Source organism: Microcaecilia unicolor, chromosome 1, assembly GCF_901765095.1.
Source record: "Microcaecilia unicolor chromosome 1, aMicUni1.1, whole genome shotgun sequence".
NCBI lineage: Eukaryota > Metazoa > Chordata > Amphibia > Gymnophiona > Siphonopidae > Microcaecilia > Microcaecilia unicolor.
The window spans coordinates 299,445,783-299,463,544 of record NC_044031.1 but is presented as its reverse complement, the minus strand read 5'-3'; the positions used below and the strand labels follow the sequence as shown (position 1 = coordinate 299,463,544).

At 43.3% G+C, this 17,762-nt stretch overlaps 1 protein-coding gene across 1 annotated transcript in view; it reads right to left on the bottom strand.

Moving 5' to 3' along the window:
• The window catches only part of LOC115472915 (ovalbumin-related protein X-like), a 134,444-nt gene extending 121,693 nt beyond the window's left edge, over positions 1 to 12,751 (bottom strand). The window contains exons 1-2 of the mRNA XM_030207435.1: positions 12,733 to 12,751; positions 3,489 to 3,678 (exon numbers count right to left, since the gene is read on the bottom strand). Coding sequence (XP_030063295.1) covers positions 3,489 to 3,656 — 168 coding nt within the window. The 5' untranslated portion in view covers positions 3,657 to 3,678; positions 12,733 to 12,751. The remainder of the gene's footprint in view (positions 1 to 3,488; positions 3,679 to 12,732) is intronic.
• Positions 12,752 to 17,762: the final 5,011 nt, after the last annotated feature.

Below are 17,762 nucleotides of genomic sequence, written 5' to 3'. Positions count from 1 at the left end.
AAAAAAAACAAAACATTTGCAGAGCTGGCTATACCCGGGGAGGGAGCGTGCTTTCAAACAATCCTTACATCCAAATTTACCTTCTTTTAATGTAAAAAAAAAATCCTTTATCCTCCATCTTTTACGACACTGCCTACCTGCTGGATAGTGATGGCACAAGGAAAGCAAGTGAAGACTAACTCAAAATAACCTGGCTGTTCCTTAGATGGGCACTAGCATTACGATATTGAAGATGCGACCATACGATGACTCTGCGGTTATGCTCCACTAATAAGTTAAAAGATTAACTGGATTTCTTGAAAGGATTATATAAACTTAGGATGCAGGACTAGGGACACACACATACACGTATTTAGCCAATATCATAATTCTTCATGTACAGCCACAAAACAACCTTTTAGGGTGGATAGTGTTCATAATGAGCTCCTTTTATTATCGACCAGATAGAGACAAGAGTTTTCAGTTTTGACACAGAATAATTTATCACAAGAACTAAATATAAGAAAACCAATGGGCTGCATTAGGGGCTTATGGCCCATTTATGTTTAAACAAAAGAAATCTGCAAGAAACAAAATATTTTTATTTTGACTAATAAAACCACTTGACTCTGAAACATGTTCAAAACAGAATAATCCATTTGTGTATCTTAAAGGTAAACTTGTACAAAACAGATTAAGATCTGATTCCATGTGCCCCAATGAAAGGAGAGTTTAAATCTACTTCCATTTAATTTCAATATATTCCATCATCATCTTTATAACACAAGGCTTCCCAAGGTAGATTACAACAACAGTTAAGGTGAACCCATCAGGAAACAGGATATCCTCACTGAAATTTGGCCATCTGTATTGTATACAGACAGTGTATTTATTATTTTTTTTTAGTGTAGAAAAATGAGCACAAAATACAAAGTTTAAGATTGCTATTTCTACCAGCTATAATCATTTTTAAAGATGTTTTAGTGATAGTCAATTGTTATTTCATGATATTTATATTATATGGAAAGCTTTCAAATAAATAAAAAATCTGTCCAATAAGTAAAAAAAAAAAAAACGAAACAAAAACTTTTGTCCTCCACCTTTTAAGGCACTGTCTATCCAATTGAAACAGCTTTAGACTTGTTACAGATGGACCAAGAATTAAAAAAAAAAACGAGAATGTGGATGCAGCAGATCGTAGGTTTGATTGCTTTGTTTGGTTCACTAGAGGACAGCAGTGGGGGGGAGTGAAAACAAAGATTAAACAAATTGGTTTCCTTTCTTACCCTGGAGTAGATCGGCTGCCTCCTTGGTCCCGACAGTGTCCTTTGCCTGCCTGCCTGCATTTAAGTAACGATCCGGTCCAACTGCGGCGGGGATGGGGGGGGGGGGGGGGGGGGAGAGGTTGAAGGAGGGAGGCAGGGAGAGGGAGCAGATACGGAGGGAAGAAACAAAGTTCAGTGCATGGGGCAGTGGGAAGGGCAGCAGCAGGGGAGAGAGAATCAGGAACTCGGACACGAACCTCTTTCCTGCAGTGCAGCACGAGGAGGCAGGGTTGCCACACACCACGCATGCACCAATATCAGGTGACAGCTGGTGTGTTTGGGCATGCGTGCCTCCAGCCTCCTGCTGCAATTTGTGGGAAAAAAAACCCCCATTCAAGTCGCAGCTGAGAGCAGAACAACCGGCTCTCTAAATTGTTCAAAAATTAACAACCGGCTCTGCAGAACCAGTGAGAGCCGGCTCCAGCACACCACTGGCTGTATCTCACTGAGGACATCTTTGGTTGTCCTCCAGACTCCTAACTGGGACATGGCTACTACACCCACTTATGAGGTCACCCAAATATGCAGCAATTTCAACAACAGTCCAATGCTGGAGACGACTTCTTTTAGAATTATCTGTAAAGTCCATTTAAATAAAGTAAGGAGATTGCAAGCATGCATTCACACTGCTTCTAGGCTCCAATCCTTCTCTCCTTTGTGGATGTGGAACTAGTTGCAGACATACCAGCTTATTTTCGAAAGAGAAGGGCGGCCATCTTCCGACACAAATCGGGAGATGGCCGCCCATCTCTCAAGGCTGGCAAAATTGGCATAATCGAAAGCCGATTTTCGCCGCCCTCAACTGCTTTCCGTCGCAGAGCCAGCCAAACTTCAAGTGAGCGTGTCGGCAGTGTACAGAAGGCGGGACATGGGCATGCTTTGCTTACAAGATGGCCGGCTTCAGCTGATAATGGAAAAAAGAAAGCCGGCCCTGACGAGAATTTGGTCCGCTTTATTTGGTCCCTTTTTTTAGGTCCAAGTCACAAAAAAGTGCCCAAACTGGCCAGATGACCACTGGAGGGAATCGGAGATGACCTCCCCTGACTCCCCCAGTGGTCACTAACCCCCTCCCACCCTCAAAAAAACGTTAAAAACTTTTTTGCCAGCCTCTTATGCCACCCTCAAATATCATACTTCGGTCCATCGCAGCAGTATGCAGGTCCCTCGAGCAGTTTTAGTGGGTGCAGTGGACTTCTGGCAGGCAGACCCAGGCCCACCCTCCCCTACCTGTTACACTTGTGGTGGAAAATGGGAGCCCTTCAAAACCCACCCAAAACCCACTGTACCCACATGTAGGTGCCCCCCTTCACCCCTTAGGGCTATGGTAGTGGTGGATAGTTGTGGGGAGTGGTTTGGGGGGAGGTTGGGGGGCTCAGCACCCAAGGTAAGGGAGCTATGTACCTGGGAGCAATTATTGAAGTCCACTGCAGTGCCCCCTAGGGTGCCCGGTTGGTGTCCTGGCATGTCAGGGGGACCAGTGCACTACGAATCTTGGCCCCTCCCATGACCAAAGGACATGGATTTGGTTGTATTTGAGATGGCCGGTTTCGGTTTGCATTATGGCTGAAAATCGAGGCTGGCCATCTCTAAGTGCGGCGATCTCAACATTTCGACCTAAATGTTGAGATTGGCCGGCCCCAACCGTTTTATCAAAACAAAAGATGGCTGCCCATCTCATTTCGAAAATACGGTCAGCCCCGCCTCTTTGTGGCGCTGTCCTCGGAAATGGGCGCCCTTAGAGATGGCCGGCGCCTTTCGATTATGCCCCTCATAGTCTCCTCCAATTGGGATTCTCCCAGATTAAATTACTCCTTCATTAGTTTAACTAGCAGTAATCTGGAACAGGGACCCAGAATGTTCCTCCTGTTGCTGCAAGGAGGGCACATTGTGGTGTCCTGCTACAACTGAAATCAGTTAACATATTTGCTTTTGTTCAGACAGGCCTGGCCCAAACAATGAAGCCATTGGAATGAGTGGTGTGAGAAACTTTGGTGAAGAGAGTCCAGAAATGTAGAACCCAGGAAGTGATCTTCCCTCTAGTTCTTCAAAGGTACAGAAATGATTAAAGACATTTTACCCACACTGTACTCCTGGTCCTGTAAAAAAGAGGAACCAAAGCATTTCACTTTCTTTATGAAGGTAACTATGTAGGGTTTAATGTTATTGTATTTAGTTCAGGTTTACCTTTTCCATCTCGGCTGCAGTATTTTCCTTGGCTCCCATTAACACCATGGCTAATGCAGATTCAATACTCAGAGGGGAGAAGAAGATATTTTCATCCTTTTTAGTTTTATTCAGCTGCTTGTAAAGGTCAAAAGTGAATGAAGCGTTTGCTGCAGTGAGGGAGTCCATTATGAAATCAATCCGTAAATCCCTCTAATGAAAAAATAAACTAGTAAGAGAGGGCAAGAAAATAGTACATGTGGAAGAAGCTGTTTTCATAATGTACTTTACAGGTCTTGCAAAAGCATCTTACTTATCCTAAATACTTCACAAGCACCAGGAAACTAAAACAACAAATAGTATTATTATATGTAAAAACCTCAAAAACATTATATATGCATAGCTCTCAAACTGATTGTTCTTCAGCTCAGGGTGTAAATAAAGAGGTCACTATAGAAGGTAACATTCGAGGGGCATTTTCGATATGATGTCCAAATGTTTAAAAGCTATCTATCGCAAAGCATCCCAAAAACTTGGGGGCCTTTTTACTAAGCCACGGTAAAAAGTGGTCTGCATTAGTGCGTGCGCATCTTTTGGCCATGTGCTGGGCCATTTTTTACCACGTTTAAGAAAAGGGCCATTTTTTAACGGTCTGTAGAATGGACATGTGATAAAATTGAAACCAGAGCCTATCCATTTTCAGCCTGAGACATTGCCCCCCATTTACCTAGTGGTAAGATCTCACATGCTACCATTTACCACCGGATAGGTGCCCTGTGGTCAAATATTTTCTACCGCGTGTTTTTGGCGCACACCAAATTCAGAATTACCACCAGGGGCACGTGGTTGCAGGGCAGTAATGCTGATTTGGTGCATGCTAGACACGCATAGGCCCTTTGCAGTCGAAAAAGCATTGAAAAAATGTCCAATAAATGATATAATACAAACGACATAAACATTCTGTCATCTCTGCTAATGAGAAATACACTACAGAAAATGTCCAATGGTGGTAGTGGTCCCTGTGTTAAAAAAAGTCCTCTGGAACAGGAAGACATTATCTCAATAGACAAATCATCCATATACAGTGCTGCACGTGGAAAGGCATCCCTGAGTCTGGGTAACATATCTCTTAGGAGAGAGCTCAATTTCTCACCCGAGGAGTCTGAGCTCCTGATCCTCTTGTGCCCTCATTACAGTGTGCCTACATCCCCCATATCCACTAGAATGTGATGCAGCCATCTCCAAACCTAGGAGATGACATGGAAAGGAAGGAGAGTGGGGAAGGGATGTTGGACAGTACCCTTCTGTGAGCAATATGAAAGTGCCCAGCATGTCACACACATTTACTTAGCACATTGCAACAGATATGGCAGGGAAAAGAAATAGTAACCATAGGGAGTGACAGTGGGGATCAAACCCATATCCCCTGCTTGAAGAGCCCACAGCTCTAACCCCTACACCACACACATACAAGGCAAAGGAATGTGTAAGGGGGGCAGTACATTGACTACAGAGGGCTGTGCGAGCACAAGGTGCCACCCAAAAGGCTGGCCTTTCATGCCCCAGAGCCCACACAGATTGTACGTGCTATCGTGAGGTGCTAAGTTATGTATACTGCCCTGTGAAACATCCCTCAAGACCAAACAAATTACTGCAAAAAACATAGCAATATTTTTTTCTGATAAAACTAATATCTACCAAACATCTTCTATAGCTCTTCAGGCTTTGAGTCTGCTCAGACTGGTTCTGTAGATAATCTGGCATTAGATAGGTGTTTATTTACCTTTACATTACCCAATGAAACCACTATACAGGAGACCTTGTGCTGACTTCCAAATTTCTGCCATTATTTGATTCTATACTACTACCATTCTACTTCAGATGCTTGTAGCTAGTCTTCAAAGTGGCAAACTTACACTATCATGAAAATTTGCAATTCTATGACTTGAAGATGTTTTATTGGGACCTTCTATTGTCACTAATTTTCACCCAGTGGCAAACTTGCCTATAGTATTACATCATTAAAGACCAATGTTGTGCACCCAAAGCAATCCAGTTTCTGTAAAGCTCACAGAACAAAAATAGCATTACTAAGCTTGACTACATTTCTTCAAAATCGTCTAGACAAGGTTAAAATGGTGATTCTACTGTCATTGGATATTTCTGTCACATTTGATTTGCTTGATCATGCATGATTATTATCTAGACTCTGCTACTGGCATTGTTGGTACTGCATAATTATGGTTTCATCCCTATCTCGATGATAGACAGTATGCAGTTCGCTGGAATGGCTCCTACTCGGAGTCATATTCCATGTCTTGTGTGGTTCCTTAGGGATTTCTTTTAGCCTCAATTCTATTCAATATTTGTAGGCTCCACTTTTAGAGCTTATTCAGTAGAATTAACACTGTTTGCGTGTGCTGATGATTTTAAGATTCTATCTATTGTCAATCTCCAAAACAAATATGAAGTTGAATCTCTGAACTCAATACTGGATAAGGTTGCTACTTGGCTGGCTACACATAAAATGAAGCTTAACCCTGAAAAGTCTAATAGTATGATTTTCAATAGACAGGATACTATGGGTAAATGCAAGCTCTCCCATCACTATTAGAACATGAAAATATGAGGCATTATTCTTGATGAGGACTTTTTGTTTAAATCTTATATCTCCCATATTTCCAAAAAGTTCTTCCTTAAGTACATGATTCGATCAGCTAAATCATTATTAAATATGAAAGTTTTAAGGACTGTGATTCTTGCCACTGTTATAAGTAACTTAGGGCCCCTTTTACCAAGCTGCGGCAAAAGTGGGCCTCTGCTGGCGTCGACACGTGTTTTTGGCATGTGCCGAGGCCCCCTTTTACCTCAGCGGGTAAAAAGTAGGACTTTCTTTTTTTAAAGAAATGGCTGTGCAGCAAGTGAAGCACTCGTCGTGCGAACCCGGCAGTAACAGAAGTGCACGGCACTGCACAACTACCGCCGGATGCACACCAGCCCTGCAAAAATAAATATATTTTGGTAGTGCCGGATATGATGGTGCACTGGGGGTGGGAACTACCGCCGGGGTTCTGCGGTAGCCTGGCAGTGGTTCCTCTTCAGCGAACAGTAAATCAACGTTGGACTTACTGCCACTTTGTAAAAGGGGCCCTTACATTTCTGTAATGCACTGTTGAAAAGGATTCATCAGATAGCTCTTAATTGTATTCAGTTGTTGCAAAACACGGCTATTAGACTGCTTAAAGGTGCCATAAAATGGGATTAAATTATGCCATTACAGATGGAGGAACAATGGCTGCCTGTCTCTCACACAATTAATTTTAAGATTTTAACATTCATACATAAAATTTACTATTCAGGAATGGCAGTCTCATTAGCTGGGTACATAACACCATACTCCTCATGTAGAGATCTACGCTCAGCCCAACAAAATCTGTTAGTGGTACCTTTATATGGACATTTTGGTTTGGAAACGATCTGACGTTCATTTTTTTAGCTTTTTGAGTCCGCTGCGCTGGAACCACCTCCCAACATATTTTAGGACAGAAATGTCATATTATCAATTTAGAAAAAAATTGAAGGCCTACCTTTTTGAGGACACCTTTGTTATTTGTTAATGATTTTGGGCAGACAGATTAAGGCCGTCTTTCACTAAGGCGTGCTCACGTTTTTGGTGTTCACTAAAATTGGGCGCACACTAAACATTAGAGATGCCTATAGGAATGCACTGGCATCTCTAACGTTTAGCACGTGCCCAATTTTAGCGTGCGCCAAGAATGTGAGCGCGCATTAGTAAAAGATGGCCTAAGTGAAGTGGCCAATGGAATTCTGAGGAACACAATATCCTATTACATAAATGAAGAGTGACCGACGTGCCTTGCATGCGCAGAACAGCGTAACTGTTCTGTGCATGCGTTACAACACAGGTCACTCCCGACATCGACGCCGAAAGCTCTAGCCTCTGACCGATGTGCCCGGTTTGCTCAGAGCCCGGGTGAACTTGCAGGTCTCTAGATGGAGTGTATGACACATTGCAGGGGGGGCAGAAGGCCAGTTACCAACCGCCCCAGCGGCCAAGATCGCCTCCCCACCCCCGCTGAGGTCGCTACCACTCCCCACCTGAGGTCGCCGCCGGCCCCCCTCCACCCGGGCCAAGCCCTCTCCATTTAACTTACAGCGCTTCACCTCCGAAAATGCAGCGGGCAGCGCCTCCCTTCAGCCTTCCTTCCCTCCCTGTGTCCTGCCCTCACCAAAGTTACGTCACACGAGGGCGGAACACAGGGAGGGAAGGAACCATGAACGGGGGCGATCTGCCGCTGCCGGTGCCTGCTGCGCTTTCGGAGGTGAGGCGCTGTGATTCAATGGAGAGGGCCGGCGGCGACCTCGGGGGGAGTCGCCCTGGTACTGGGAGGAAGAGGGAGAGACATCATTTATTATCAGAGGAGGTGAAGCTGTAAGTATCGACAAGGAGGGACACAGACGATGTGTATAAACAGAGGAGGGAAGGATAGATGAGAGACAGTCTGTAACCACACAGGGAAAAAGAGACACTGTATAAACAGTGGTGTACCAAGGGGGGGCGGTGGGGGCGGTCCGCCCCGGGTGCACGCCGCTGGGGGGGGGGGGGTGCTGCGCGCGCCTGTCCATCGTTCGTTCCATGCTTCCTCTGCCCCGGAACAGGTTACTTCCTGTTCCGGGGCAGAGGGAGCATGGAATGAGCAACGGACAGGCGCGTGTGGCACCCCCCCGCAGTGGCGTGCACCCGGGGTGTTCTTTCGCGGGGGGGGGGGGGGGGGTTGTCCTTTCGTGCTTCCTTCCTTCTCGCCCCCCGTCTCCGTGCAGCAGCAGGCAGACGGTGAGCAGAACCTCTCCCTGCGAGGAGGCTGGTGGTAGCTTCCGGGCTGTGGGGATTGGCCGGTTTCAGCCCTTTCCTGCCCTCCACCTGCTTTTCATTGAGCACAGCTGCAGCGATGGGAGCAGGGAATACAGAGGTGCTGGGGGCGGCTCGCGGACGGGGCTTGCTCGGGCGGTTGCAGAGACTGCTCAGCACGCAAAAGGGGGGCAGATCGCGCTTCATCCGGGGGGGGGGGGCGCTGCACCCGGGGGGGGGGCTCATCGGCGATCCGCCCCAGGTGTCAGCCCCCCTAGGAACGCCACTGTGTATAAATAGAGGAGCAGCAGTAGCAACAAGGAGAGACATCATTTATTATCAGAGGAGGTGAGGTTGTAAGCATTGACAGGGAGGGACACAGATGATGTGTATAAACAGAGGAGGGAAGGATAGATGAGATTAACCACACAGGGAAGAAGAGACACTCTGTATAAATAGAGAAGCAGCAGTAGTAGTGAGAGGGAGAGACACCATTAATTATTAGTGAGGAGGAGAGGCGATACACTGTAAGCACTGACAGGGAGGGGGACAACCTATGTGTATAAATAGAGGACAGATGGCAAGATGAGAGACAGTCTGCACAGACTCTGAATCGTTGCGAAGTTACCCATTCCAGGAGGAAGACCTCTTTGGCCGGTCCTGTATTTTTGTCATTCTCATTCTGATACATGATGGGACCTGCAGCACTGATTTCAATGGATAAAATCATGGACTGTAAATACTATACTGCTTTGGGGTGTAAGTTTAAAACCAGGACTGGCCAAAAAGTCTCCCTCCTGGAATGACTAACTTGGCAGTTTTGTGTCTGTGACTGTGCATAGGGATGTCTCTCTCTCTCTCCTTCTCTCTCTCTCTCTGAACTCACTCTCACAGACACTCTCTCTCTCTCTCTGAAGTCACTCTCACACTCTCTCTCTCTCTTTCACACACACACACACACTTTGTCTCTATCTCTCTCTGAACTCACTCACACACTCTCTCTCTTTCACACAGACACAAACACACTCTCTCTCTCACACACACACACAAACACACAGAGGGGGACAGCGACGCCGGGAATGGATCCCAGGCACATCACTCACACACACCATACATACAGTGAACTCATTGAAGTCCAACAATACCGCACCATACCCATATAGGTTACAGGAAGATGTATGGGGGAGGGGGGCAGGCTACTCAAAAATGAGCCCTGCTTTGCTGCCTCAAACAACTGGCAATAAGGAGCAAATGACCCTCCACTGTCACAGGGACTCCTAGCAGCTCTCTCTCTCTCACACACACACACACACACACACACATATACACACTTTCACTCTCTCTCTGTACCCCCAACTGTTCCCCGCACCCTTTCAAGAACTACACATTATGTTCATCAAATTTTACATTATATGTCAGAAATAGAAAACCTTGCCTGTTTTAATGGGCTTAACGACTTGTTTTTCATATTTTATATCTTGGTGCTCATTTTCAGAGCGGATGGATGTCTTAAAATGCCTTTTAAAAAGTTCATCTGCTAAAATCATCCAAATCCTGATTTTGGAAAGTCAGAAATTGGATGTTTCACACTGCAGTTCATCCAAATAGCAAGGGAGGCATGTTGTGGGTGGGGCAAGGGAGGGCCTAAAAGTAGGATGTCCAATAGGGATTTTCAAATGGGAATAAAGTATGTCTAAAAAAAAGGATGTTTTTATCTGGACCTGTTTCAGTCATGTCCAGGTTCGAAAAAGGTGCTCTGATTGAGTAGCTGACCACTTGAGGGATTAAGGCATGACCCCTCCTTAATACGCCATTGGATGAGGTCCCCATCCCTCTTCCCTGAAAATGACACTGGAAAGGAAAACCAGGCTGTATGTCAGCTGTAGGTATTATGGCCATTCTGACCAAAGTTACGAGCAAGCAGGGCAGAGGAGTATCCTAGTGGTTAGTACAGTGGACTGTATATCAAGGGACCCAGATTCAAGCCCAAATTCAATTTTTTTTTAATAATTCTGTCTTCCAGAAACAGAAAAATACCTATTGTACCTAAATATATAAGACACCAGCAAGGCTGAAGGCTATTAAAGTGATGTATATTCAGGAACAGTAGGTATTTTTCAGGTTCTAGAGGGATCACATTAAAAAAAACAAAGTTATAGTGGGGGTTGAATTTGTGTCCCTTGGCTTATAGCCCACTGTACTTACCACTAGGCTACTCCTCCATTCTACAAAAATAACTCTATGGCCATATTCTTGAAAATGGTGCCAGGCAGACATTCATGTCCCTGCTTTTCTGTCTTTCTAAAGTTTGATGTTTCGCTTTGGAAAATGGCTATTCATTTAGGACATTTTCAGAACAAAACTGTGTATCTCACAGCCATGATCGAACAGGAAATCTAGATGTTTTTCCTGTTTGATTATGGCTGCCAGATGGATTATTTTTTGGATGTTATGAGCAGGACATTTTTTGTGGGACTTGGACATTTTTTTTTGAAAATGCCCCTTCCCATATTTTTCCTTACCTTTTATTTTACCCCATTGTATATTTTATTTCTTGTTTATTTTGCTTTATAATATTGCATTGTAAACCACTATGATGGGTTCCCAATATGGCAGTATATCAAGTGAAATTAAACTAAACATTTGCCCCAGCTGTATGGCTGGTACAAGTGTCACGTTTAAATCATACACACTTATTTGACCTGTTACACGAGTATTCTATAAAAGTAAAGAGTTGCCTTCTTTCCTTATAGAACAGGCTCCTAAGAAGTGCTGTCTAGGTTCCTCCTGTTATAGAATTGCTCTCTTATTGTAAATCTAAGGGAAGACTGAAAGCATGAATCAAACTCCACAGAATGTGGGGAACAATCTATCCCTACGACCTAACATGTACAAACCAAAGAGTAGGGTAGGTAGGCTCTGCCAAAAGACATAAGGGAGACATTAAGACACTGCATTTAATGTTCCATTAGAGTAGTACCAAAAGACTCTACACAGCAGCTGTATTTTGGCACGTGATAGTTTCCTGCCTCAGAAGTCTGAAAGTACAGACAATACTGAATGAATATGGTTTATCCGATCCTTCTGATGATGAAATGGATGTTTTTGGCAAATAAAACAAAACAGAAGAAACAGCTTCAATACAGTAAGAATAATGCATCAGAAGGTTTAGAAGTGTAGACAAGGCTTCTAAAATGACCTCCTTGGTATAGCAGATGTATTTTCAGAGAAACTACTACTACTACTACTACTATTTAGCATTTCTATAGCGCTATAAGGCATACGCAGCGCTGCACAAACATAGAAGAAAGACAGTCCCTGCTCAAAGAGCTTACAATCTAATAAACAAAAAATAAATAAAGTAAGCAAATCAAATCAATTAATGTGAACGGGAAGGAAGAGAGGAGGGTAGGTGGAGGCGAGTGGTTACAAGTGGTTACGAGTCAAAAGCAATGTTAAAGAGGTGGGCTTTCAGTCTAGATTTAAAGGTGGCCAAGGATGGGGCAAGACGTAGGGGCTCAGGAAGTTTATTCCAGGCGTAGGGTGCAGCGAGACAGAAGGCGCGAAGTCTGGAGTTGGCAGTAGTGGAGAAGGGAACAGATAAGAAGGATTTATCCATGGAGCGGAGTGCACGGGAAGGGGTGTAGGGAAGGTGTGACCACAGCATGTTTAAAGGCAGCAGGGACAGTCGCAGTGGAAAGTGAGAGGTTGAGAATGTGACAGATAAAAGGAATAAGAGTAGGAGAGATGGCATTAAGAAGGTGGGTGGGAATGGGATCAGAGGAACAGGTGGTACATTTTGAGGAAGAAAGGAGAAGTGTAGTTTCCTCAATAGTAACTTCAGGAAAGGAGGAAAGGGAATGAGGGGAAGGAGAGAGAGGGGAACGGACTAGTGGAGGGAGAGCTGGTGAGGTAGAGAAAGCAAGGTTTATCTTTTGAACCTTGTTGTGAAAGAATTCAGCAAGGGTCTGAGGAGATAATGAAGGGGAAGTTGGGGGAGGGGGCACCTTGAGGAGAGAGTTCAATGTGGTGAAGAGAAGTCGAGGATTAGAGCCAAGAGAGTTGGTCAGTTGGATATAATAATCCTGTTTGGCACGTAAACATTCTGCAATTTTAGAGTGTTGCATGAAAATGATCCTTTTTGGAAATATTTGTCTATATTTTTCTCTTTGCTCAACATCCTCCTCCTGCTGAGCTGGAACCTGCCTAAGACTACAGTTCCATGAGCTTCCATCATGCCTACTCAGGGTTCCCCCTAACTTTTATTCCATCTCCTTTCATTTATCTTTCTGTACATTTTATGAACCCTCTCCCATTTCTTCTAATAAATATCTCATATTACATCAGTAAGTATTATGGACAGCATTTGTAGTTTATGAACAATGCTTACAGTACCTTTTCTTCACACAGGAAAGTTGCAAATTGTCTCTTCAATCTTTCTCTATCTGCTCTGTACTCTCCACTGAAATATAAAGGTTATCTTGGTCCACCCCTATTGGAACTTTTCCCATGTTTCTTCCTGAATTGTCTAATTATTAGCTAGCCAGTGTTAAAGATACCTGTAAGTTCTGGAATTCCACACCCACTCTAAGATGAAAAGATTTGTGACACATTATAATTAATGATGAAGAAATCTAATTGTCATGATGAATATGTGAAAGATGCTGAATAGAAGCCAATGGGAGGCATCCACTTAGTAGTTAAAATATCTGGGCAAGAATTCTATTTTGGGGGGAAAGTCAGTCAAGCAGAGAGAGGTAGTCTTACAGGCAATAGAAATAGTTTATGGAGTGGAGGAGTGGCCTAGTGGTTAGGGTGGTGGACTTTGGTCCTGGGGAACTGAGGAACTGAGTTCGATTCCCGGCCCAGGCAGCTCCTTGTGACTCTGGGCAAGTCACTTAACCCTCCATTGCCTGCCACATTGAGCCTGCCATGAGTGGGAATAAGTGTGGGGTACAAATGTAACAAAAATAAAAAGATAAATAAACCCTGTATTTGTTAGGCCAGAGGGCAGTAGCTTAGCTTGGAATGTTGTCTACTATGGACATAGGGTAAAATAAACTCCTCTTAGATTAAAGACTGAGAGACCAGGGTCTGTGCTGTGTAGAGATAGAGAAGCCAAGTGCTGTAATGAGCAATAAAGAAGCTGATAAAAGCAGTGACATATTAAAGCCCACAGGCTATAATCTTTACGCTACAGTGTCAGAGAAACTGAAATAGGGACTTTTAATTCCTGTTTGAAATTGCACTTGAGTTTAAGTTATGCAAGGGGGCTGTATCTTAGTTGTGCACTTATTGATTACAGTCCTCTGATGAAGAATCTATTAAAGTTTGTAAATAACGCAACGGCATCCTGCCTCATTTATGGAAAAGGAAAGATATTGGTGAGTTCATGACCATTACTACTACTACTACTATTTAGCATTTCTATAGCGCTACAAGGCGTACGCAACGCTGCACAAACATAGAAGAAAGACAGTCCCTGCTCAAAGAGCTTACAATCTAATAGACAAAAAATAAATAAAGTAAGCAAATCAAATCAATTAATGTGAACGGGAAGGAAGAGAGGAGGGTAGGTGGAGGCGAGTGGTTACAAGTGGTTGAGTCAAAAGCAATGTTAAAGCAGATCAGGGTGGCTACAGAGTAAAAAAAATTACAAATATTTAGTGGGAGAGCTGATCCGGAGGGACTGGCTTGTGACACTGATCTAACCAACATCCATTAAAGGAAGATGAGTTGGGCCCAGTGTATGTTGCCCCTGATAAATCATTTTTCTCAAACATGCCTGACTGGTTTATGCAAGGAAGGATCACACTTACAAGATCTAGCTTACTATTCAGCTGAAAGATAAAGGCATATACCACAGTCATTTGTCCTTATTCAATAGCCTCCACCTACAAGTGCAGAATAAAAAACGTGAAAATCAGTGAGTTTAGTTCAAAATAGTAATCATCAGCAGCTGAGTGCCCCCATCCGAAATGCAATATCGAACCACCTGTAGCTGCTCTTATTTGAAAAAAATGACTCATCTATTCAAGTTTTGAGTGATTTAATTTGTATCAAATCTTCATGGTGCACGATAAAATAAAGCATTATTAAAGCAGAAAAAAATGCCATAAATTCAATAAGACAGGGAGAAAGCATAAAACAGTCCCGTGATCATGTACTCTGCAGGTCAAGCCATGCCACTACCTGACCCCCACTATCTTGCGCCACCATATACTTAAAAGGTTTTTTCAAAAAATTATTATGCCGATATTCAACTGGTGGTAGTCAGCGGTTTCTTAAACGCTGACTGTCACTGGCTATTTAGCCCCAGATGTTCAGTTCCAGGCGATGTGTGGGCACTATCTAGGGTTAAATTGTCCCCCAATGCCCACCACAGCTTATGCAGGTCGCAGCCAATATTCAATACTTAGCCATGGAGATTCTGTCAATGAATATTGTTCTGTCTTTAAAAGAGGAGTGACATGTTTCCCTTTGGCTCAACCCTAAAATAATTTTGACAGTATTATTTGAACCAATTACAACCTCTTTATTTTGTTCAGAGAAAGGCCCATTAAAAGTGCATTACAATAGTCAAGGTGACCCAAAATCAAAGAGTGAAGCAAAATACAAAGGGCCTTATCATCAAATCAGGATTTAAATGAACCAATCAGCCTCAGTCTAAAGAAGCAGCATTTTATGACAGATGAGATATTTTGTTGAAAATTTAGTCTATCATCAAGAATAACACTAAGAATCTTCAGCAATGACACAAACTGGACTTGAAAACTATTGATAAGCAGGAACAGGGGAGTTGTTCAACTGACTGTCTGGAGAATACTGTTTCCCTATTTTTTTCAGGATTCAATTTAAACTTGTGGTTGTATAACCAGGAAGAGATAGGAACCAATTGTCATTTACTTCGTGGATGGTATTCATCAAAGCAGGATCCACAGTGCAAAAAAGTTGGATATCATCTGGGTATATAAATGCAATAAGTCCCACAGCTTGAGCTAATATAATTAAGGCTCCTTTTAGAAAGTTGTGGTACTGATTCCTGCTCAGCAAATGCAACGAAGCCCATAGGAATTGAATGGACTTCATCACATTTACCGCACTGGAGATCAGTAAAAGGAGCCCTTAGAGGGGAAAGAAAAATATTAAAAAGTGTAGAGGCCAGGATTGAGCCCTAGATACCCTACAATCATTTGAAAATGGTGTAGATATCTGATCAGCCCAAGCCACTCTATATTTTCAATTAGAAAGATAGGACTCAAACCATGCAAGAACTGTGCCGGCAATTCCAATATTATGTAGACAAGCAATAAGTAACTGAGAGTCCACCAAATCAAAAGCAGAGATAAGATATATCAATAGTAGCAGCAGAGTTTTATCCTGATTAAATTCAGAAGCTGATCTGCCACTATAGACTTGAGTTTAGACCCAAAAGGCAAACTGGCCGCAGGATGACAGACACTTATAACAAACTTTTCTTATTATCCTTAATCCTTGGACAGACATAGGCAAGTTTCCACCACTGTGCAACAACTCCATTTGTCAAAGATGAGGAGAACAGATCATAAAGGTAGGGCAATAGAAGTGAATGAAACTGCTTTACCGTTACAGAGGGCACGGATTCATGCACTACAGTAGTAGGTCTGGCTAACTCAAGAAACTTACAAGCAGTCTCCAAGGAAGGAATATGAAAGATTTGAATTGACCACTATTAGAAACAGAGCCGATAATAGATGAAGCTTCAGGGCATCCTGAACCTAGTTCCACCTGCCCTTCAACATGGACAACAGCCATCATAGAGGCAGGTGTGGCAGGTAAAGGCACAGAATCAAGAGGGCCAGATATGGTATCAGTGCTAGTAAGTGCAATCAGAACTTCTTTAAAAAAAAAAAGAATCGGCGTTTAGGGAGAGGATCCAAGATGGCCGTCTGAGGTGGACGTGTGTGGGAGCTCCTCCTGAATTCCAAGAGCTCCGCTGGAACATTGGGCCTTTCCAGTCCCCATTATGGGGAAAAGAAAGGTGAAGCCCCCTATGCTCACCTCCTCAAGTCGGGTGGAGTCTTCTACCATGCGACAGGGAACACTGGATGCAGTGGTTGTTCGCACGCCGGGATTCCCCACTGGTGCCTCGATCGCTCCGTTACCAACGTCGGAGCCAAGCTTTGAGGAGGTTTCTTTGAGTCCCCCTCCTAACATAGCACCTCCGAGGCCCGTTGGTGGGATGGTGACGTCGGTGAAACAGCACCATGGGAGCTCCAAAGAGGGTTTAGTTCCTGGTGCTGTAGCAGGAGGCCCCGTCGCAACCTCTTCTCCAGCGGAAACAGCAGGACAGTCAGGGCAGATTTTTCCTGCTCTGTCTGCTAATTTGTGAGCACAGGAAACGCCAGCGGGAGGCCTCGGGGAACAAATTAGACCTGCTGTGGTCACCCTGGAGATGGTATGGGATGTCATTCAACGCATGAACGCTACTTTGATGAATATTTCTACAACTACGCAAGTACAACTTACAGAGCTTAAATCTAATCAAGATAATTTCAAGGCCAGGTTTGAAGCTCAGGCCACGAAAATGGAAACTCTGGAAAATGAGGTACAAACTTTGAAAACTTTTTCTTCTTTGGTTTCCAAGGAAAAGTCTATTCAGTTCAGGAAAATAGAACATTTAGAGAATCAGTTACGAAGGAACAATCTGAGGATATTAAATTTTCCTAAATCTCCTTTAGTTGCACCCTTGGAGATGTTTAGAAAATATATGAAAGAGATTTTTACATATTCCAGCGAATAATTTGCCTCCAATTACAAAGATTCAATATATATCTGGTATCCGTTCTGCTGGGGGGGAAAACCCCACAATTGAACTTAACAGAATTTCTTCAGGACTCACTTGAATTAACAACCGAGAGAACTACCATGTTGGTGACCTTCGCATTTGAACTTGACCGTAACAATGTATTCAAGTTGTACTTTCGCAATATTAATGAAGAATTCTTAAGAGCTAAAATTCAGATTTTTCCAAATTTATCCAGAGATACTCAGAAAAGGAGGAAGGCGTTCCTAGCTTTGAAACCTCGATTACTTAGTATTGGTGGCTCCTTCCTACTTAAGTATCCCTGTAGATGTGTCGTAATAATTAATTCCCAGACTTATATTTTCTTTGAACCTGAGAAACTTCAACAATTTGTTATGAGTAAAGAATAGTGAAGCATGTATTGAATGGAAGCTAATGATCGGCTGCATACATGGAGAATCTTTCCACCTTTGGTTTTGTTTTTATTTTTCCTTTTGTTTAACAATATTTCCTTGATCTTGGATCTGAAATTGTTGTGGTCTAATAACTGAATATTTTTTTTCTTTCTTAGCTGTTTGAATGTCAATATTGAATAATATTTTCTGTATTTCTGACTTATGTATATGCATAATATAAAAGG